The following is a 21,437-nucleotide window of genomic DNA, read 5'->3' as shown; positions in this document are numbered from 1 at the left end:
GGTGGGCACGCAGAGCTGCTCAAGGTAACCTTCCCCAGCCGGAGCAGGCGAGGATGGCTCGGCCCTCTCCCCGTGCCCTCGCAGCCTGGCATGTCTCTCTCCTCCCCAGCGCCTGCCAGAAAAACAGCCTCGCTGCTCGGAAGCGGGCCAGGCTCTCCAGCCAGCGCATCCTCAGCCCACCTTCCCCCAGGCAGGCTGTCTCTCAAGTCTGTGCAAACAAACCGTGGTGCTTTCCCCCCTGCCCGACGCAGCGCGCCGTGCCCGGGGAGGCTCCTGCTCTGACCGGGGCTGGAGCAGCCTGTGCTTGGCCAAAGCATCCTGCTCCCATCTCCCTCTCCTATCCCGTCTCCCCAGCCCCTCCTCAAGCAGAGCATGAAAGGTCTCGGCTCTGGAGTCCTGGGTGAGGCGGTGGATCTGGGGCAGGATCAGGCCTCCTGATGCTTGAGCATCGGGAGTGGTACCGGGGTGCAAACGGCCAGGCCATTTCCTATACGTTGGGCTGGGGCAGATGTGTCCCGTCAGTCCCGAGCCCTGATCCTTTTTGCACCAGAGCATCTGCCTGGGCAAGAGGATCGGTTCCTCCCTGCCGGGATCCCAAAGAGCTCCCAGGAATGATGCTGGAGAGATGGATGCTGGCCCTGCAGCTACCCCCAAAATGAACTGTTCCTTGCAAGATGCTCACGGATAGGGAAACGGAGACAGGGGAGGGCTGAGCATCGCGCCGAGGGGCAGAGAGGAGGGAGCGTTTCTCTCTCCAGGTGCACAGATCCCTGCCGCCCCGGCACAGGCTCCCACGGCTGCTCAGGGTCACCCACGCTGCGGAGAGCTGGGGCTGGAAGAGCAGCTCGGGAACACCGGAGGGATTTGAGCTGAACTCATGCCCTGCCAAGCTGAGCTCTGGGCAACCCAAACCCATCCTCCACACCAAAGACATGCCTGGCAGGGAGGTGCCTCCATGGGTGCAAGCGAGGCCATGTGCGGGAGCCTGGCGAGGCAGCAGGCACCAGGACGGGTTCGGCTGTGTCCCTGCAGCACCCTGCATACCCCTGGGGTCCCCTGGGGTCCCCCTGGTCCCACCTGGCTTCCAAACATCTGCACAGCTCTGCTTCAGAGCAGCCGTTTGGCCGATGCCCGGGCTCACCCCGTGGGCGATGCTCGTGTTTTGGCATCAACGCGCCCCAGCCGCTGCCAGCCGAGGGCTGGTGGGTGCCGGGGGGGGTGCTCTGGCACAGCCCAGGGGGTTTGGGCACCCTCCCCGGGAAGGCTTCAGTCAGCAGGTACTTACCACCATCTAGTGGCCCTTCAGCCAAGTGCGGGAGGAGGAGGAGAGGAGGATGTGCCGGGTTAATCCTCAGTCATGGGCTGGGATGGGCCTGGACTGGAGGGCTCTGGGGCTGGATGCTGAGAGCTGGGGCTGGAGGTGAGCAGCCACTGCCCGCACCCAGCTCCGGCTCCAGACCCGCAATGAAGTCTGGAGCAGCCAAACATAGAGAGGAAAATGGCTTTATTGTGGGCTGCCAGCCCCCCCGCGCCCCACCGTGCCCCGACGGCATCGCAGCGGGTACCACGGGGCAGAGCGGGGCTCCGGGACACACGCGCGGGCTGGGTGATGGGACGTGGGTCTCTTCATGCAACGGGTGCCCGTAGCAGGGGGAGGCTGGTGGTGGGGACGGTGCGCTGGTATCTCAGCATGGCCAGGGAGAGAGAAGCACCTGGATTCGGGGAGGGGGAGACACACGGGTGACAATGGGGAAGGGGACACCGAGATGCAGGCAGGGACTGACACGGCCTTGCACATCGGTGACTCACGGGCACAGAGGGGATAACGAGGGTGGGAGATCTCCGGGCGAACGTGGAGGTCTCGCTGCCCCAGGCACGTGTCAGGACTCTGCTTCTAGCTCGGCTGCAGACCCCCTCCGCTTTCCCAGCCCTGACCTGTGCCTCAGTTTCCCCATCTGCCAAATGCCTTCATAATGGGTTTTGTTTGGGAGAAAAACGCTGCGTATGCAGCGCTTGGTGTCAGCGCTGGTGTTACAGCCCGTGACACACAGCTCTCCGGGTCCGATGGAGGTGGCTGCCGTGGTTTTACCACGTTTCTCCCACAGAGCTTGAAGGACTTGAAATCCAGGGACACTGGGCAGGGCGGGCATCGTCCCTGAACTGCAACTGTGGTTCCCGGTCCTGCCAGCTCCCACGTAAAATGGAGACCAGGAGATGGAGCCAAAGACAGTCCTCAAGGCTCGGCACCCTGGAGATGCTGGGGCACCCTAGGAACGGAGCCGCCTCCCCCAGCACCCACCTCCATCACCCCATCCCCAGCAGGTGCACCCCAGGGTGCCACTTTTCACCTGGGGTGCCGCGGTCCTCATCGCTCCTCCAGGTCGTAGGCAGCCACCAGGTAATCCTTCGGGACGATCCCGACCGCGTTGTTGAGCTCTCCGACCCACCAGCCGTACATGTTGTACTCCTGGGGAGACACAGCCGGAGGGATGTGGGTTTAGTGCCGGGGCAGGGGACGTGGCTCAGGTCTTCGGCACCTGGATCTACAGAGAGCAGCCCCCAGACTCCCACCAGAAAATACCCCAGTCCCACCTCTCCCCCGATAAATCCTTCACTGTCCTTCCTAACCCCCCCCTTCGTCCTGCCCCGCTCTCCCCCTTCGCTCCGGGTCCTGCAGGGCATGGTTTGGGGCTTGCTCGGAAGCTCAGCATTTAATTCACACCCTGATATTTTGGGGTATTTTGGTTACAGGTGGCAACCCTCGGGATGTCCCAGGCCCCAGCCTCGAGCTCTGTGAAGCCTCTCCAGGCGGATCGTGCCTGGGTAACACGTCCCCTCCCCGATTTACGTGTGATTTTCCCCTGACAGCAGATATTGGAGGAAAACAATAACAGAGAAAACTTCCCCCCCCTCGGTGTGTGCGAGAGGAGGAGTTAGCACACACAGGCTTAAGAAGTTTGCCATGAAAATAGGAGATTTTTTTTTTTTAAAGGAGATGTTAAAAGTGACATGCACAGCAGCACGTCCCATCCCATGTCCCGTGTGAGCTCCGACCCCCCCTGCCCGGCTGGGGTGTTTAACAGGTCCTGGAGCTCATCCCTGCTTCCCGACAGGGAAAGGGCTTTGCTCGGGAGAGGGGCTGAGTCACCAGAGACAGACATTGCTCCCGACGCTTCCAGCTCTGCAGATGGTGCTGCCCTCGTCGGAGCCAGGAAAAGGTCCCCGGAGTCCCGACACTCCCCGGGCTGGGATCCCGATCCTCCCCAGGGACCCACATCCCAGCAAACGGCACTGAGTCAAGCCCCCGCGATGCTGCTGGAAAGGAAGGAGCGGGGAGGGATGGGGGCTACATCCCCCTGCCCCGCTGTCCTCACCAGCCAGGGAGGAAAAATCCTGCTGCAAAACCAGGAGGAAAAAAATTTGGGTCTATTTGCTTTAGCCTGGAGATCCGTGGGCAGAGGGGCCGAGATGCACCCCAGGCGTGACTGGGAGCCCCCAGCCTCCGCTCGCCTCCCCCAGCTCTGCCGTAGCCTGAACGCTATGAGGTATTTTAAAATAATTTCTGCTTTGATGAATTGCCGGGTAGTCTGCGATTGCTCATAATCAAAGGGAGGAAAATGCAAATGAGAGCCAGCCGAGAACTTGCGGCACCGAGCGTTTATTTCACTGCGCAGTGCCAAAAAGAATTAAAACAACATTAAACTCCCAGCAATAATGTTTAAGTCCTCGTTTCCAAGTGCCAAATTGCACCACTCTGGATCATACAGATGTTCGTTAATTATGCTAATTTTTATTAAACTATTAAAACGAGGAGTGCACTGGCACAGCAAGGCAGAGCCCAGTGCAGGGTGAACTCTGCTCTCGTCTGGAGCTGCTAATTTACATCTCGCTAACGTGCTGATGCCTGATACCGGGTTTTGGAGGGGGGCGAGGAGAAGGAGGGAGTCTGAGGATGGTTTTGCTAGAATCTACCTAATTACACGCTAATGGGGCCTCTGTGCTCAGTACCTGCCTGCACTGGGTTGGGGAGGGGGAAGTAATTTAGCTGAGACTTTACAGAAGGGACTGAAAACCCACTAATCGGGAAGATAATTATTCCTGCGAGGTTGGTGGGCCCTGAGCGTGCCGGTACGGTGGCACTGGGAGAGGGGAGCAGGATGCTCTGCCCCCTCTGCCCGCGTAACCTCCATCAGGTGCTGCGTGGCAGGAGCTCGGCAGGGTGCTGGAGGCAGCACCCATGGGTGCTGCTGCCATGCCAGGAACACCTGGGGGCCGTGGCACGCAGCCCCAGGCATCAGCCAGGAAGCAGAGCAAAGCCGTCGTTCTGCCCCGTCCCCAGAAATGCATCAGGGCCGAGCAAACTGGGAACCCAGTGCCCTTTCCAGGTTGGCATGTAATAGGGAACTGGATTTGGGGGTCACCCCAACACCCCGGCAGCCATCCTCCTGGCCCAGCCATCCTCTACACAGCCGCGATGGCCTCGCTCTGCTCCCGAAATGCTGTGTGATTTTCTCCCAGAAGGAAGAAAACCCCTCAAAGCACTTCTCCACGTTTCATTCCCGAGATCCCCGGTGCCAAGCGAACCCGAAGCAGACGCTCATTCAGATAATCGCCCGCAATCAGGGCTTTTATGGCGGGTTGGTGCACGGGGCCGTAAAAAGCTTTATGCTGCTAATCTCTATCGACGAGGGAGAAGGAAAAGGGGGAAAAAGAAACAACAAGACGACAACCGCCACCCGGTTTCTCTCCCTGCCTTGCACCATGGCTCCTCCAGCATCACCCAGGAGAGACGATGCTCTTCCGAGGAGTGGGAAAGTGGAGGCCCTGCATGACCCAGCTACAGATTCCCCCTGTCCCCATCAGGGAGGACATCCCACAGCCCAAGCCCACGGTCACAAAAGGTGGTGACGGGAACGCGGCCAACTGTCCCCTGCGCGGCCTCAGATGGACAACCGCCTGGTGGGACCCTAAACATGCAGCCACATCTCTCCAGCGGCGCTTCCCCGGCTCCACCAAGCACAAACTGTCCCGTCCAACATCCCTCCTGCCCCTCACCAAGAAGCACGGGCTCTCTTCCTCCGTTGAGCGGATGATATTTCCTCCCCACCGGTGCTCCCGAGCCCTCCTTGCCACCGCGCTCCTTCGCCAGCCCTCGTAAACAACCCCGTCGGGCTTCGGGAAGGCCATTAATCACCCCACTTTGCACAGAAGATCAATGACGCTTTGATGGATGCCGAAGGAAAAGCCAATCAGTCAGGGACTTATCGGTTTATGATTGCTCGGCCCCATTATTAGTGCTTGTGTGTCATACATTATTGTTAGGAAAATGGAGGAATCTAATTCATAGATGAGGTATGGCAGGCGTGCGAGGGGTCGGCTGACACCAGGGAGTTTTATACCAGGTCAGCTATACATCTATTTACCTCGAAAACCAGCTCGGAGCAGCAGCAAGCTCTGAAATTGAGGGGCTACCTGTCCTTGGGGGATTCGGAGCCGGCGGCAACTGAGGGATGCGGCTGGGAATGCCGTTTCCTTGGCACGTCACCCAGCCTGGTACATGGAGGAGTCAATTTGGGTGATGCTCACCCTTTGCTTCACATCGTGGCCTGCCGTTACCCGCCCCCGCCACGCCGCTCTTTTGTAGGGTAAATCCCTATCAAAAGAAATGATTCCCACTTGCTTCCAATGATTCAATTCTCAGCTGCTGCCAGGAGCTGAGGATGCAGGGCTGGGGCATTGCTCCTTCCCCTTGTCCCATCTGCAGCGCCTGCTCTGGCATCGCCCGGGGTGGCCGCAGTGTCCCATCCCACCGGGGTCCGTGTGTCCCATCCCACGGGGCTCTCCATGTCCCAGCCCAGGAGGAAGAAGCTAACGGACATAAGGGGCTCAGAGCAAGCAGTACTAGGGGAGATGGAGAGAGAGGAAGGTGACGGTTCCCAGCTGAGGAAGGCCAGGTAGGAACGACCGCCTGGGCTTGGGGAGGCACGTGGGCAGTTTTTGCGAGGACGACGGCGCAGCTCCTCCTTGAAACGAGTTCTCAGGCTTTCCGGGGGGAGACCGGCCTGATCGAAGGCGTTCAGGATTTAGCCCGTTAGTCGTTTCCCGTTAAAAACAAGCAACCAACCGGCCCAGCAAGGCAGCACCGCGGACCGAGGCGCTGGATGACAAACCAACCCCGAGCGCGCCGCCGCGGCACGACCCGGCTCGGGGATGCCTGCAGGAGGGATGCACGTCCCTTCGGGCACCCCGCGGCCGGCCGGCCCCCCGCCAGGATGCCGCAGCCAGGGTGGACGGCATGGGGGACACACGGCCGGGGCAGACAGACAGACAGACACACAGACAGACAGACGGTGGCGGCGGCCGGGCTCCCCGTGTGCAGCATGGAGCGGGCAGAAGGTGCAGCTGGAGCCCGGCCAGCCGCCGGGGCCGGGTTGGGAGACAATAGTGGCGGCAGCATCCGATCCGCGGCGCTGATGGGATTGGGAGCCGATGTGAAACTGCCGTATTAATATTTATTCCATAAAGCGCGTGGCTCCCAGCTTTGCGCGGCTCCGCCGCGCTCTGACCGCAGTACCAACCCTCAGGCACCGCAAACACAATTTGAAAACAATGTGACGGAAATGTTTAATCTGCTCAGCCCATCTGTGCTGCGTATTTCTCCAGATCTCCCTGAGAGAGGCGCCTTCGAATCTCCACATTGCCTTTAATATTCTCCTAAATCACCTCCCCACTGCACTTCAAGGGCCATTGCTACAATATCACAGGTTCATCGAGAGTGCACAGGAGAAGGGGGGGTGCAGGGAGGGGAGGGTGAGGGACGGGGGTGTCGGCTGGGATATTTTTTATTTTAAAATATTTCCCAGGGATGGTGTTCCTGTGCCCCTCGGACAGGCGAGAGAGAAGAGAAAAAAAAAAAAGGGGGGGGGGCGGAAATCAGAGGGAAGTTATTGTGCTGTTGCTGGGAGGCGATTAGCGAGGCTGTTTAGAAGCAAACAGGCTGGAATGGAGCAAAAATCATTTCCAAAGAATCGCTTTTATTAATCTCCTTCCTCGGCCGCTCGCTTTCACGTGCGGCTGCCGCTATTCCTCTCTCCGGAGGGCCCCATCCTGCTCTCAGCATCACATGCAAAACGGGCGCTGATGCTCGGGTGAAGGGGGGGGAGACCCCAAAGCAGCGGCAGCCCGGGGTGGGGGTGGCTGGGCTCAGCATTCCTGGGTCCCCCCACCCCGGCACAGCCGTGACCTAGAGCCGAGATGCTCCAGCTCAGGCGCATCCCCGCTCCCTGCCTCAGTTTCCCCATTGCACCAAGGCCGATCCCCCCCATGCAGCTTTTCAATACGTAAAGGGGGCTTAGAAGAAAGATGGGGACAGAGTTTTTAGTAGGGCCTGTAGCGATAGGACAAGGGGGAATGGTTTTAAACTAAAGGAGGGTAGATTCAGGCTAGATAGAAGGAAGAAATGTTTTACACGGAGGGTGGTGAGGCACTGGCCCAGGTTGCCCAGAGAGGTGGGAGATGCCCCATCCCTGGGAACATTCCAGGTCAGGCTGGACGGGGCGCTGAGCAACCTGATCGAGTTGGAGATGTCCCTGCTCGTTGCAGGGGGGTGGACTAGCTGACCTTCAAAGGCCCCCTCCATCCCAAACTATGATTCTACGATTCTATCTCCGCTGGGAGAGGCCCCCGCTCCCTCCCCGGGCTGCCGGCTGCTGCCACCCTCAAATCACCCCACAGCCATGTGCGGGGTTCAAGGGGGACGCACGGGGTGCAAGGGAGGGATGCGTGGGGTCCAGGGGGGATACGTGGGGTGCAAGGGAGGGGTGTGCAGGGTCCAGGAGGGATGCGTGGGGTCCGGGGGGATACGTGGGGTGCAAGGGAGGGATGCGCAGGGTCCAGGAGGGATGCGCGGGGTCCGGGGGGGATACGTGGGGTGCAAGGGAGGGATGCGCGGGGTCCGGGGGGGATACGTGGGGTGCAAGGGAGGGATGCACAGGGTCCAGGAGGGATGCGTGGGGTCCGGGGGGATACATGGGGTGCAAGGGAGGGATGTGGAGGGCCCAGGAGGGATGCGTGGGGTCCCGGGGGGATACGTGGGGTGCAAGGGAGGGATGCACGGGGTCCAGGAGGGATGCGCGGGGTCCGGGGGGGATACGTGGGGTGCAAGGGAGGGATGCGTGGGGTCTGGGGTGGATGCATGGGGTGCAGGGGGAGATGTGCGGGGTCCGAGAGGGATGCGTGGGGTCCCGGGGGATACGTGGGGTGCAAGGGAGGGATGCGTGGGGTCCGGGGGGGATACATGGGGTGCAAGGGAGGGATGCGTGGGGTCTGGGGTGGATGCATGGGGTGCAGGGGGAGATGCGCGGGGTCCGAGAGGGATGCGTGGGGTCCCGGGGGGATACGTGGGGTGCAAGGGAGGGATGCGCGGGGTACAAGGAGGGGATGCGTGGGGTCCGGGGGGGATGTGCGGGGTGCAGGGAGGGGGTGCGGGCCGGTGTTGCATCCCCCGGCGTTGCCATGGCAGCCGCTCCCGGCTTCGCTTCCCGCATCCCCGGGGGCCGGCGCAGCCGGATCCACCTGCTCCTTCCCCGACCCTCCGCGGGGTCATAGTCAGGTCGGCAGAATAAATGAACGTGAGCACTAATGATGTGTTCGCTGGCTGTTTATGCTCTCTGTGTGTCAGGGGCACTCACATTTAGAGAGCTCATTATGGCTGCAATTAGACTGCACCATTGCTAGATATTTAACTCCTTTTTCTTTTAAATTAGCATTTTAATAACGTGCTTTGAGCAGGGGAAACAAAATGACCATTTTTCACGGACAAACTTCCTAGCTGTAGGTGCAACTCTAATGGCAAAGTTGCAAGGGAGGTAAAATAAGATCAGGCCTGTTCCCTTCCCACCTATCCCTGCCCTCTCTCCCTCCTCCCCGCCACCGGGAAGGGGGGAAAAAAACCGGGAGAGATTTTTATTTGCTTTATCGCACACTCCATTTCCTAAATTTGTTCTGCAGCCAATTATTTTCGCCTTTAAAGTCCTGAACGCTCACGCCTGATGAAAATTAGCAGCCATCTGAGTTAAACTCTGCCTGTGACCTGTGAAGAGGGCTCGGAATAATTGCGTACATGTGTGTGTGCACGCGCGTGTGCGAGGAGCCATCCATCCCCGACTCCCCGAGTTGCGAGAGGGGAGCGGGGGGGTGCGGGTGGGAGCAGCCAGTGCCGATTACGTGATGGGTATTATCAAAATATCTTTATACAGTAACCCCCAGGGCCGCTTCCCTGCAAAGGTCACGGCAATTATTTCCCCTTCATTCATAACTCTTCGGCTGGGCTTACAGGACCGGGGGGAGGCGGAGGGGGATGAAGGGGGACAGCCGAGGGGCTGGCTGTGGTCGCTGCTCCGGGAGGAGGGATGGGGACCGGCGGAGGGGACGCGGCGAAGGCAACGGCTCCGTGACTTTACTGGGAACTTGCCAAAACGCCCGTTTTCTTTGCACCCGCTCCACGAAGTGCAAAGCCCGACCCCAGCCAGCCCGAAAGTCGCGCTTTCCTTCCTCCGTTAGGATTTACGCTCCTAATTAACTGATGACCCTCAGCCACCCATCCTTCCCCCAGGGACGGCTGTGAGGGCCGCAGGGAGGGGGCGAGGGACCCCCGGGGGTGGGTGCACCCACTCCTGCCGGGCTGGGAGAGGGACCCGAGCCGGGACAGGGGGTCACCGGGAGCGGGTGCCTCCCTCTGCCCCGGATCCTGGTCCCAGCCCCGGTCGGCTGCAGCCCCTTTCTGTAACAACTGGCACCCCCAGACACCCCAGGTCAGGACCAGGAGCCAGAGCCGGGACCCCCAGGGCCCCCACGCAGCCAAAATCGTGCCGAGGGTCTCGAATCAGTGGGGAAGCACAGCAGGGAAGAGCAGGAGAGGAGGGAGAGAGACGCAGCCTTTGCGAGAACGACGCTTTAAACGTTTCCTCTTTTGCATCCGCTCAGCTGTACCTTAGACACCGCCGTTTCATAAATACAATCCGGGTAGCGCAGGCTATAATTTGGTGATAGCTACCCCAGGACATATCTAGATACACTTCTGTTATTTTAATTAAATACTGCATTATGGTTTGTGACAACTTCATCGCTATAGCGTAAATGAATTTGGAATTAAAGTCTTACTTAGGCATTCCACTACTTCCCCCCCCCCCCCTCCCCTCCGTGTTACAAAGCAAAAGGCTATAAAATCAAGATGTTTGTTCATTTACAGATGGAGCAGCTTGGAAAAGGGGGAAAAAAAAAAAAAAAAAGGAGAAAAGGCGAGATGGCGCAGAAGCGAGCGCAAAACACCGGTGGCTTGCGAGCATCCTCGGGTGGAGGAGAGCACAAATGGGGGATGCTGAATATTAATGGTGTGCGTTACCGTTATCCTCTGAGCCGGTGCTCCTCCGAACACCCCTTCCCCCGGCCGCCGGATTTCTGTGTTGTCCGTGATTGTCATTTTTAACTCTTGATTTGTGAGTGCTGCAGAGAGGACAAAACGCTGGAAGTTTTAGACCTTTGGGGATTCGGTCCGTGGGAAGGGCACGGCGGCAGCCGGAGAGACTGAGTTATGGCAAAGGGAAACTTTTTATTTTATGCCCAGGCCTGGGAGTTTCAATTCCATCCATCTATTAACTCGTCTCTAATGAAACTAGACCGTACGTGACATTTTGCAATATAACTGCTTTAAATGTTACCACATCAATTGGTTTAAATGTTACCCGCGCCTCATGAACCGGGAGATGGTTTTATAATTATCTCCGTCTCTCTCTAATGAACAAAGATTTCTACTGTCTGCTGGTATTTTACATTAGCAAAGGAAACAAGGACGCCTGCTCAAAACACGGGTGCTCAACAGGCTCAGACAAATAAAAATCCCAAGTTGGGAGGGTGGCAGAGGCGTTGCCTCTCACCTCTTGGCAAATCGATGCCAGGTCTAAACCCTTCCTGATCTATTTTGCCTACGTGCAATTGGGGTTTCATCCTCAGGTCTCCTCTCGTTCCCTCTACTGCCGATTAACCGCCTCCCAAATAAAAATGACTCGCATCCATCTACCCGCACGCGCACATATATACGTATATAATATGTAGATCCATAAAACGACGGCAGCCTGTGAAAGTTATGGCCGGGGAGGGATGGGTTTAACGACGAGGCTCCGCTTTAATATTTCCCATTGTCGCAACCCCAACTGAAATTTCCACTTCCATTTACGAAATAAGCTAGGAAATCGTTGGGCATTTGTTACGCTGGAAACAAAAAGCCACCCCCACCCCCCTTTTTTTTTTTTTTTTGCCACCCATTTGAAACGGGGCATCGCAGCAAATGTCACCCCCACCTCCCCGGCAGATTAGCGAGGGGCTCGTTACTAAATCTCTGTCTAATAAAGGCAGAGTTGACTCTGGAGGAGCTGCTGGTTATAACGCTGGCTTTGGAAAATGGAAGGATTGTCACACTTAAAGACACAAATTTCCCCTGTAATATATTCGAATGGAAACCTCTGAATCCAATACTACATGGGCATATCTAATAAATTCACAATATTTCAGCCTCAACAGCCTACGACGGTTAGTTTTAAAGATTTATGTGGTAAAAAATTACTCGGTGATGAATATAGTTTATTCTGTGCAGTATTGGAGGGTATAAGGAATTAAACTACTGTCTTTAACAGTGAATTTATTATTACCTCTGTCAAAGCCGAAGTCTTTAACAGCATTTATTATAAATTTCAGTGCAAAATAAATGGTCAGAGTACGCCTTAAACCTTAAGCCCCCGCAGCGGAACCACGTGCCAGCCCAGGAGAAGTTCATGGGCCGGGGGGCAACGTCTCAGCAGCCCCCCCCGAGATCGCCAGGGCTGGCATTGGGGTACCACGACCGCGGGGAAGGGGCCACCACGTGTCCCTGCCACGGCCACCGCTGCCCCGTGGGGACCGGGCTCACCCACCACCGAGGGCAGGACGGCACGCTTGGAGCTGGCACGGTGGTCGGTGTGGGGTGAAAGCAGCGGGATTGGGGCAAAATTTGGGATGCAGCATTGGGGACGTGCGGATAGAGCCCCCGTGGGCAGGGCAAAATTTGGGATGCAGCATTGGGGACGTGCGGATAGAGCCCCCGTGGACGGGGCAAAATTTGGGATGCAGCATCGGGGACGTGCAGATAGAGCCCCCGTGGGCAGGGCAAAATTTGGGATGCAGCATCGGGGACGTGCGGATAGAGCCCCCGTGGGCAGGGCAAAATTTGGGATGCAGCATCGGGGACGCACGGGTGCCGGGCATCATCGGCGCTGCCTCCCCGGCGCTCGGCCACCCTTTTGTCCTCGCCTGCGATGGGTGTCCCCTCATTTATAAAAATTACCTGGGAGGAATGAGGCTGCCAGGGGCTTGTTCTGGACGATTGGTTCCCGCCGGGGGGGCGAGGGGGCCGGCGGGGGAAGGATGGCCCTCGCTTGAATTTGACCGGTGGGTGACCGTTGCCTTCCAGCTGACCCCGCCGTCCCATCCCCATCCCTCCCAACTCGGGAGCCTCCCAGAGGGGTTATTAATGGGAGCCGAACGCCGCCGAGCCCCGGGGCCCCATCTCCGCAGCCCACCCTACCGGAGACCCCGGGGGGTTGAGCCCACCGCCCCGGCATGCAGCTGCGTGCTGAGCCCTGACCGGGCTCGTTACACATTGGCTCCATCACCCATGGAGTTCAGTGCATTGGCGGGGGGGGAAAGGGGGCCGTGGCCACCCCCGTGGCCTCTCCCCACGAACGAAATGGCCCCAAATCCAGGCAAAATGCCACTAGATGTCACCACACGCCTTTCGCTCGGGGTCCGGGATATGGGAATATGCCCCCCCCCCGCCCCCCGCTTCCCCCCCCGCTTTCATTGAAAGCAATTGAGAGAATTAACTTATCCGGTTTTATGGCCTGCTTGTCACATCCAACTAAGCCCACTTAAAATAGGAAGTCTCGCTGCATTCAAATAATTATCATAACGTACAAATCACTCAGCCAGGGGACAAGGGACCGGTGCCGGGGAAAGGGATGCGATGCCGGGGTTTTGCTGGGATTACTGCTTCCCTCTCCCTAAATTCATTTCCCTGTGTGTTAGCCCGGCTGGGCTGCACCAAGTGGGGTAGCGGTGTTTCGGGGTCCCTGCAAAGCAGGGTGATGAGGTGGGGTACGGGCTCTGCAGCTCGGCCAGCTCCAGCCGTGACCCCCCTAGCCCCGTTATCCCTGCAGCGCCGGCACCCGACGAAGCGCTGGTGGCACTGGGGTGCGACAAGGAGCCTCCTGCCCGGGTCTGGGGGGACAATGAGAAAAGCCCTTGACAGCGGCATTCCCTGGACTTCCAGTCAAAGCCTCCCGGCGCTGGCACGGGCACCCAGGCAAGGGGTCGGGGCCGCGGGGACACGGCACCGAAGGGCCGGCTCCAAGGAGGGATGCGGTGGGTGACGATGCTGCCCTTGCCCCGGGCAGGACCGTGCATCCCCTCCGCCGCAGCATCTCCCACCCTCCCTGCAGCCCCGGGGCTACCAAGTCCCCCCCAGCTACTGATGTCCACTAACCCCCAAATCACTTTTCCCCGCTGTTGATGCTCGAAATGTCAGACAGGACCCGAGCAGCAGCCGGCGTGCGTTTCAAACACACCAGATGGATTTTTATATTAGCTACTATTTCATGTTCAGACAGAGCGACCGCACCGCTAAAACGGCAGCCTCGACGCTGCCGAGTTTGCTTCTGTGAGATTAATTCTGCGAAATTAATTGGGACAAGATTGAAAAGGAAATTAAAATGCAGCTGAGTGAACAGGCTTTTCAAACACCTTTCCCCCCCTCCCTTCACCGCCTCCCTCCTTTCCCCCTCCCCGGCCCCGCGCCGCCTCCGTTCTGCGGCGGCCGCGAGCATCCGTCGCGCAAAGTAATTTACGGGGGAAAAGCTCTCAGGACCGATCGGTTACGTGTGAGGAAGCCAGCACAAGAGTCGCAATCTGGAGCCACTGAAGAGAGCGAAAACCCTGCCGTGACTCCAAGCTGTGTCCCCGAGCTGGTGCGGGGAGGGGGGACCCGACCCGCTTGGCCGTCGGTGGGATGGACCCAGGCGCCGGCAGCGGCGTGGGCACCGGGGGCTGCGGGTGTCACCCCCAGGGACATCCGTGGGCTGTTCCTGATGTCACCCCCTTGGATAAATGAGGTGATGAACCGGGGCTGTGGGTTCAGTGCCTGGAGCACGTCAGCCCCGTCCCGGGAGGCAGTGAGTCACTAAATGCCGCCATAAAGTACTTTGAGATCCACAGATGGGGAATTCTCAGCCTTCCAGAAAGGGATGGTGAAGCCCAGACTCAAAGCTGCTCTCTGCTGCTGCCAGGGATGCAGCTGCCTCCGCAAAGACGCGCAGCTTCAAAGACGCCAGCTAAAAATGTCCGTGCCACGCCGGTTCCAAACCTTCGGGGAGGCGGATGGGCAGCCGGCAGTCAGCCCGCACCGGGCTCGGGGCTGCCGCAACGCCAGGGGTGCCCGGCTCAGAGCCTGCGGGAGCGAAGGGCAGCCGTGCTGCGGGTCCGGCCTCGAGGGCTCTGATGGATGGACAAAACCTCCAAGGAGAGGCCTGACGCTGCGGCCGCCGCTCTCCTGCCCATCACTGCGGTGTCCGATCACCCGTGTCCACCCTGGGGCCATCCTGTGGCTACCACCAGGATGCCAAACTAAATCTGAGTCTTTCTCTCAGCTATAAAGTGCGGCTTTGGTCTTAACAAGCCTGAGACTTGGAGGTGCTCTTCATCTCCAAAGGTCCGTACCTGCCACAGTTGAGCCACCACTGCATGCATCGCCCTTCCCCACGTCGGGTCCACTTGACCTTGCCCGGGTGGGTGCCCGCTGAGGGCAGACGAGGCACAACCACCGCGTTCATCGCTGCTCCCATGCCAGACTGGGGTGCAAAGTGCATTGCAAAACACCATCCACACCATGCAACCCCGCCACATTCATCACTGTCCTTGGGGTGCGAAGTGCATTGCAAAACAAAGCGCAGCCCCCCAAGTTCATCGCTGTTCCTGTGCCGGATCGGGGTGCAAAGCACATTGCGAAACACCGCCAACAAAATGCAACCCCCCGAGTTCATTGCTGTTCCTCTGCCAGATCGGGGTGCAAAGCACGCTGCAAAACACCGCCAACAAAATGCAAGCCCCCCGCGTTCATCGCCGTTCCTCTGCCAGATCGGGGTGCAAAGTGCATTGCAAAACATCACCCATAAAATGCAACCGCCCCAGCTCATCCCTGTCCACACGCTGTATCGGGGTTCAAAGCACGTTGCAAAACATCATCCACACCATGCAACCCCCCCAGGTTCATCACTGCCCTTGGGGTGCAAAGTGCATTGCAAAACAAAGCGCAGCCCCCCAAGTTCATCGCTATTCCTGTGCCGGATCGGGGTGCAAAGAACGTTGCAAAACACCGCCAACAAAATGCAACCCCCCCCAAGTTCATCGCTGTTCCTCTGCCAGATCGGGGTGCAAAGCACGTTGCAAAACACTGCCAACAAAATGCAACCCCCCCCGAGTTCATCGCTGTTCCTCTGCCAGATCGGGGTGCAAAGTGCATTGCAAAACACCGCCAACAAAATGCAACCCCCCCCCGAGTTCATCGCTGTTCCTCTGCCAGATCGGGGTGCAAAGCACGTTGCAAAACACCACCAACAAAATGCAACCCCCCCGAGTTCATCGCTGTTTATCTGCCAGATCGGGATGCAAAGTGCATTGCAAAACATCACCCGTAAAATGCAACCGCCACAGCTCATCCCTGCCAGCCGGGGCCACCGTGGTCCGGCGGGGACCGGCTGGAAGCCGGGACAGAGCCCTGTGGGGACAAGCAGGGTAGGAGAGGGTCACAGGCACGGGTGGGTTCTGCTTTTGCCCCCGCAGCCCTGTTTAATGCAAACATTTAATTTATTCACCTGCGTGCGCTTGCCGAAGGGAGCCCTGGTCACACCCGGCTGAGCAACTCAATTACCCCTGTAATACCTGAGCAACAGCACGTACAGACTCCATTACCGCAAAGAAAAGAAAAAGAAAAAGAAAATGAAAAAGAAAAAGAAAATAATCTCGCTTTGGGGCATTTCAAATGCCACATGTGAAGGCAGGGGGTACGGGCAGGAGTGGCAGTGATGGAGCGGGGAGCGGGATGCCGGGGTCCGGTTCCCGCGCGTACGCGCGGGAACCGGACCCCGGCATCCCGCTCCCCCCCCCCATTAAATTGTTAATTTAACTCTGCACCTTGATTTTTATCGATTTTCATCAGCTCTTGACCTTGCAATTGAGCCCCAGCCCCACGACGGTGAACATTGGGCCTGCCACCGATGCTCTTACCTTACTCAGGATGTAGATGAGGTCTCCGCGACGGAAGGAGAGCTCGTCGGGATGCTCGCTGCTGCAGTCCCACATGCCTTGGTAGTAATTGGTGTAATCTCGCCAGGGACCTCCTGGGGGAAAAAAAAAACCAACACCCCAAATCAGAGAGGTTAGGGTGACAGGGAATTATATGGGGAAATATTGGGGTTCTGGGGTGGGGTGTTGGGGGAGAGGGGCTGGTATTTGTCGGGGAAAGGAAGGAAATGTTGGTGTTATTCATTTTGCATTTCAATTCAAAGGCAGAGGCCAAAGAGGTACCGCAAGAAAAAGGGGCTGGTCAACAAAGAAATGCAATAACTACCAGTAAATACATGAAAACACACCGGTAAATGTTTCTGTTTCAGAAAACCCTGAATTAAAGCTGTTTACTACAAACCACAAAGGCAACCAAAGGTGCCTTCCCTCTCTCCCAAGTCCCTCATCTCCTCCTCAGGCTCGAACCAAGCTGTCCCCGAGGCAGACATCCGTAACCTGGTCAAGAGGGGACACGTGGCACCAGCACCAGCTCCGCTGGGCCGTGTCCCCGCCATGGTGACGGCTAGTTATTGGCCATGCCAGAGGCTATGGAAGAGGAATACCGTTAATTAACATCGGCATTTGCACAGGGCCTCTGGGAGGACGTTGCTGGGGAAGGTGATAGCCAAGTTTGTTTATTAATTAAAGAAGCCAAGCAGGGGATTGCAGTCGAAGGAGCGGGGCCTGCTCAGCAAGCAAACAGCACCGACTGCTCAACCAGGAACGCCCGGAGCGGGAACAGGGATGGGAGGAGAGCAGGGAGCAACCATCTGCCTTCATCTCCCATTCCCGGGAGGTCAGAGAAGGTCCCAAACCTTCTATGGCATGATACAACCTGATAGCTCAGGTCTCGATCTTTCCATCGAGCTGTGAGTTTGGGAAGGCAGAGCCTTTGCTCGATGCCGGTGATCACAGTCTGCTGCAGAAAGGGAAGGGAATGTGAGGCAGCAAACTCTTTTCCCCCCCCCCCCTTTTTTTTTTTCCGCAGAGGCAAACGATCTGTTTGCTGAAAGCCGTGGCTTTGGGCTGATGCAACTGCTGGCAAACGGTGCCAAGGCTGGGGACCGCCCTGGGCGAAATGTGCGCGTGGGTTTTCTGGAAAACGTCGCAGCAGCGTTTCCAGAATGGCACATTTCCATCTTTGCCATCTCAGAATGGCATTTCCCACCCCAGAAACTGGCCCGGAGACCAGAGCCACCACGAGAGGTGGGTCCCCGCCGCGGGAGCAGAAAGCATCCCGCCTTGCGATGGGACCAGACGAGCCTGATGCCAAGGTCTTGCAGAGCCCCACGACCGGAGGAGATGCTGCTCTGCCCAATTTGCAGACTGGGGAAGCGACTTGTCCCAGCGCATCCAACAGATCCTTCACAGCATCAGAAAACCACCCCAAAACCCCCCAGATTCCCGGTTTTCAAGCACACAAGACGACTGTTAAAACGTGCTCCTGGACCAAAGGCTTCAGGCAGGAGACTGCTCTGATGGCACAGCACCAACGCGGGGGTGGATCCAGATGTCACGACACGGACATCTCCATGATGTGACCCCCATGGATAATTAAAGCCGGTAAAATCACATTTTTCAGGGGGGGATTTGAGCACCGGGGCTGTACCAGCGGTCTGTGCCGCTCTGCCACGCGGCTGAACCAAGCCCAGAAAGCATAAATAGAAAATATCGAGCACATGTTGGAGGAAATGTTTCTAATATGGTATAAGGGACCGAGTGATAAGGGTGCATCTGGAGTCCTGTGCCCAGATTTGATCACCTAAATATGAAAAAGGACATTACAGAGATGGATAATGGCACAGCAGGGAGCAACTGGAATGACTCAGGGACTTGGGGAACTTAAATAGAAAGGCTGGGAAAAAAAAAAGTAGGTCTGCATCCTTTGGAAAGTATTAAAGGGGGAGCACACAGTGGTGAGGAAAAGATTGTGAAGGGAATAGAAGGAGTAGGAGCTACTGAGTTATTTAAGCTTGTGCTAAGTGCAGAACCAGAGGTTATGAACTGGAGGCAGAGGAAATATCAGGGCGTGCGGGCGCCGAGCAGGAGGCCGAGGCAAGCAGCAGCTTTGGTAGGAGCCAGCAAACTGTGTAATTAACACAAAAGGTCGTTACGGGAGGGTGTGAGGACAACACCACGATGCGGAGATTAACCCGGTACGGGGGGATGGAGCTTGGCACCGACCTGCTGGTGTCCCCTGTGAGACGAGGTTGGGGAAGAGCTGCTCCGGTGGTATCTAAAATACCAGTAATTTTACGGAGCACCACCATTAACTTGCTGGCAAAGAGATTTAAACATAGCGATCCCCCACATCAGCCTCCGCTCCTCTTCAGACAGAGTTCTGCTCTGTGTCACTAATGTATTGGGAGGGGAAGGGGCTTTGGGTTGAGATAGAAAATACATCTTCCTACAAGACATTTCCAGAGCCAAAAGTGCCCATTCCCCACCCAGAGCTCCCCCGGGACAGGGACCCGGGCGTCTGCTTGCCCGCAGGGAGGATGCTGCCTGGAAACTGGAATCAGCCTCGTCTCAATTGTCCCTTGTTTACCAGGAACGCTTGGGAGGTGCCTCCCTATCCTGCATCTGCTCTTTCCTGCTTATCAGAGGAACAAGAGGACCTCGGAATCATCTTGCCACCCTGTCGAGGAGCGGAGAAAGGAGAAGCCGTTGGTAAAACAGAGACTTTGCAGAAGCCGTGCGCGTGAGCCTGGACGCGATACTCTGCAAGTACAAACGGAGAAAATTTTCCAGCCCACAGGAAGGTTTGTGCTCCCAAAAGTTTGTGTATTTTTTTCCAGCTACGTCAGCTGGTCGGATGGAAGTTCTCACCCCTCCCTCCAACCTTGCCTTCAAAAGGTCAGAATTAATTGCATCAGATGAGGAAGATGCCTCACGATGAAAGCACGGTTGGGCTCTGTGCTTCGTTCCCAGCCGCAGCTTCAAAAGCAACAAAGACGTTTGTGCCAGCGATCAAGAATATCGTGTTAAAATTAAGACCGCTTGCAGAGAAGGGAGCCTGGCTCCCGTTTTAGCACTACAAGATAAGGCCAGGCAAGGGAGAACTTCACTCTGCAGCCTCCACATGGGACAGCGAATGTCCCTGATCCTCCCGACCTGCCGGCTCCAGGCTGGATGGGATGTGGGTCAGACCCAGACAAGCCATCCCAGGACTCCCCCGTTACCCTGCGTTAATTCTGCTCGCTTTTACAGAAAAAGAGGTTTTGTTTAAAAAGCCCCAACGCCCCGTCTAGATGTTTAAATCTGCGTTCAGGGCAGAGCCGTGATTTCAGTGCGACTGATTTACACTGATGTAAGTGGGACGAGAGCCGGCTCCCATGTTTATGGGCCTTGGGGTCATTAAGAGAACCAGTCAAATGTGACAACCGCATCATTTTCTTCTGCAGCTTGAGAAGCCCCAAGCAGGGGCTGTGGGAGAGGCACGAGCCGCCCCAACCCCTTTGCTTTGGGCGTGTTGCTTCAGAAGCCTGTTGATGCTGAAACCTAATGACAACCGTCTGCAGCTCAGGGGTTTTCACTGCTGTGCTCACGCTAGGTGAAACCTCCTGCCACGCTACGCGCAGAGGACTGTGACAGGAGGCAGGCTGCGAGGCTTTTTTATTTTCTAAGCAGAGGAATTTTGCTCTGTTTGCATGCGACTGGTAAGCTCGCGCTGCAGCAGCAGCCCCGAAGCCCATCCAGCGCAGGCGGCAGGGATTAAGCAGTCTTGAGCGGAGCAAATGGGTGTCTTGGCAGGAGCAGCCTGCAGCTCTCAGCTGGATTTGCTGGGCTGCTCCAGCATCGTGGCATCCTTGTGGTTCTTCGGAATTAGAAACAATAGTTTTCCATTAGCCAAATGCTCATCTGGCACTTCGGCCGCGTGATATAATTAAGAAATAGCCCCTTCCCTCCCTCCCTGCAGCCCAGCTCTCTGCTCAAGGACTCCCGTCATCTCTTTCTCGCCCTTGGTCCAGTTGGACAGCAGCACAAATTACCGAGGCAAAAGGCACGAGGGCTGGGGTTCCCGGCGCTGCGATAACCTTTCCCTCTTGAAATGCAGCCCAGCTTTTCAGAGGCAAGAGTCTAATATATTATTAATGTGAAAACAGACACAGGACTTAAAGCAATCACGACAACGCTAATAACTAAACCAGTTATAACGATTAACAACAATTACAACTGCCAGGCAGATGCTAATGAGTATGAGCAGGGTGTTTAAATGGCTGGCAGGGCTGTGACAGGCGAGAGCCAAAATCCTCGGGGTGGCCTGGGGGCACAGGTTCATCATCACCTCTGGCACCAGCCTGCCACGAAGCCGTGCTCTGCTCCCCGCTGACCCCCACCTCGAGCTGGAAAACCCACGGGGGAGCTGCTTTTCTGCCGCCTGGTCCTTCGGACGTTGAAATGCTGGGGCAGTTGTGAAAGGCAAAGAAAAACGTGTGTGTGTGCATGCGTGTCCCACCACCTTCTGCTTGCCTTACCCCGAGGCGTCTCCGTGGACAAACGTACAGCCCTGCTTTAGGACCACAGCGCAGTTTATAAAGATCGGGGCGTCATTTTTTCCAAGCTCTGGGTGCTGGTACCGGCTGCAGCCGCCACATGCTCCAGCGGCCACAGAAGTCATCGTGCCAGGGGGTGCGAAACAAGCTCCGCAAAACCACGAGGAGTGGAGAAACGCTGACTTGCTCCGGTCTCTGCAAGCAGCTGGGACTCAACCCTGTCTGTGTTACCAAGATTTCGGTAGAAACAGGCCTGAGCACCCTCCTGGGCTGGGAACAACTGCCCAGGAAACATCCAAGGGAGTTTGATGTTGGCCAAAGGGAACTATTGGATCAGGCTTTCCAGAAACACCGGGAAGTTGGGCGCAGGGGCTCTCGGACTGCTGGGAGGGGTAAACCAGCTGAGAGCAATGCTCGGGGTGCTCGTGCATTCAAGAGAGCACAAGCACGCGTGAAGCTGATTTAGCCACCCACCATCCACAGCATCCAACACCGAACATCTCCGGTCTCCATCAC

The 21,437-nt window shown here is 57.3% G+C and overlaps 1 protein-coding gene across 3 annotated transcripts in view; it reads right to left on the bottom strand.

The window, feature by feature from the left end:
* Positions 1-1,601: 1,601 nt before the first annotated feature.
* The window catches only part of SKAP1 (src kinase associated phosphoprotein 1), a 159,043-nt gene continuing 139,207 nt past the window's right edge, over positions 1,602-21,437 (bottom strand). For 2 of the 3 annotated variants that reach the window (XM_050911832.1, XM_050911833.1), the window contains 3 exons: positions 16,369-16,481; positions 2,349-2,467; positions 1,602-1,712 (listed from right to left, as the gene is read on the bottom strand). In XM_050911832.1, coding sequence (XP_050767789.1) covers positions 2,366-2,467; positions 16,369-16,481 — 215 coding nt within the window. In that variant the 3' untranslated portion in view covers positions 1,602-1,712; positions 2,349-2,365. Of the gene's footprint in view, positions 1,713-2,348; positions 2,468-15,809; positions 15,860-15,956; positions 16,024-16,368; positions 16,482-21,437 lie in introns of those variants that run through there. The other variant, XR_007767753.1, reaches the window with a different exon arrangement.

This window comes from Gymnogyps californianus, chromosome 28 (assembly GCF_018139145.2).
Source record: "Gymnogyps californianus isolate 813 chromosome 28, ASM1813914v2, whole genome shotgun sequence".
In the NCBI taxonomy this organism is placed as follows: Eukaryota; Metazoa; Chordata; class Aves; order Accipitriformes; family Cathartidae; genus Gymnogyps; species Gymnogyps californianus.
This window is presented reverse-complemented; position numbering and strand designations above follow the sequence as displayed.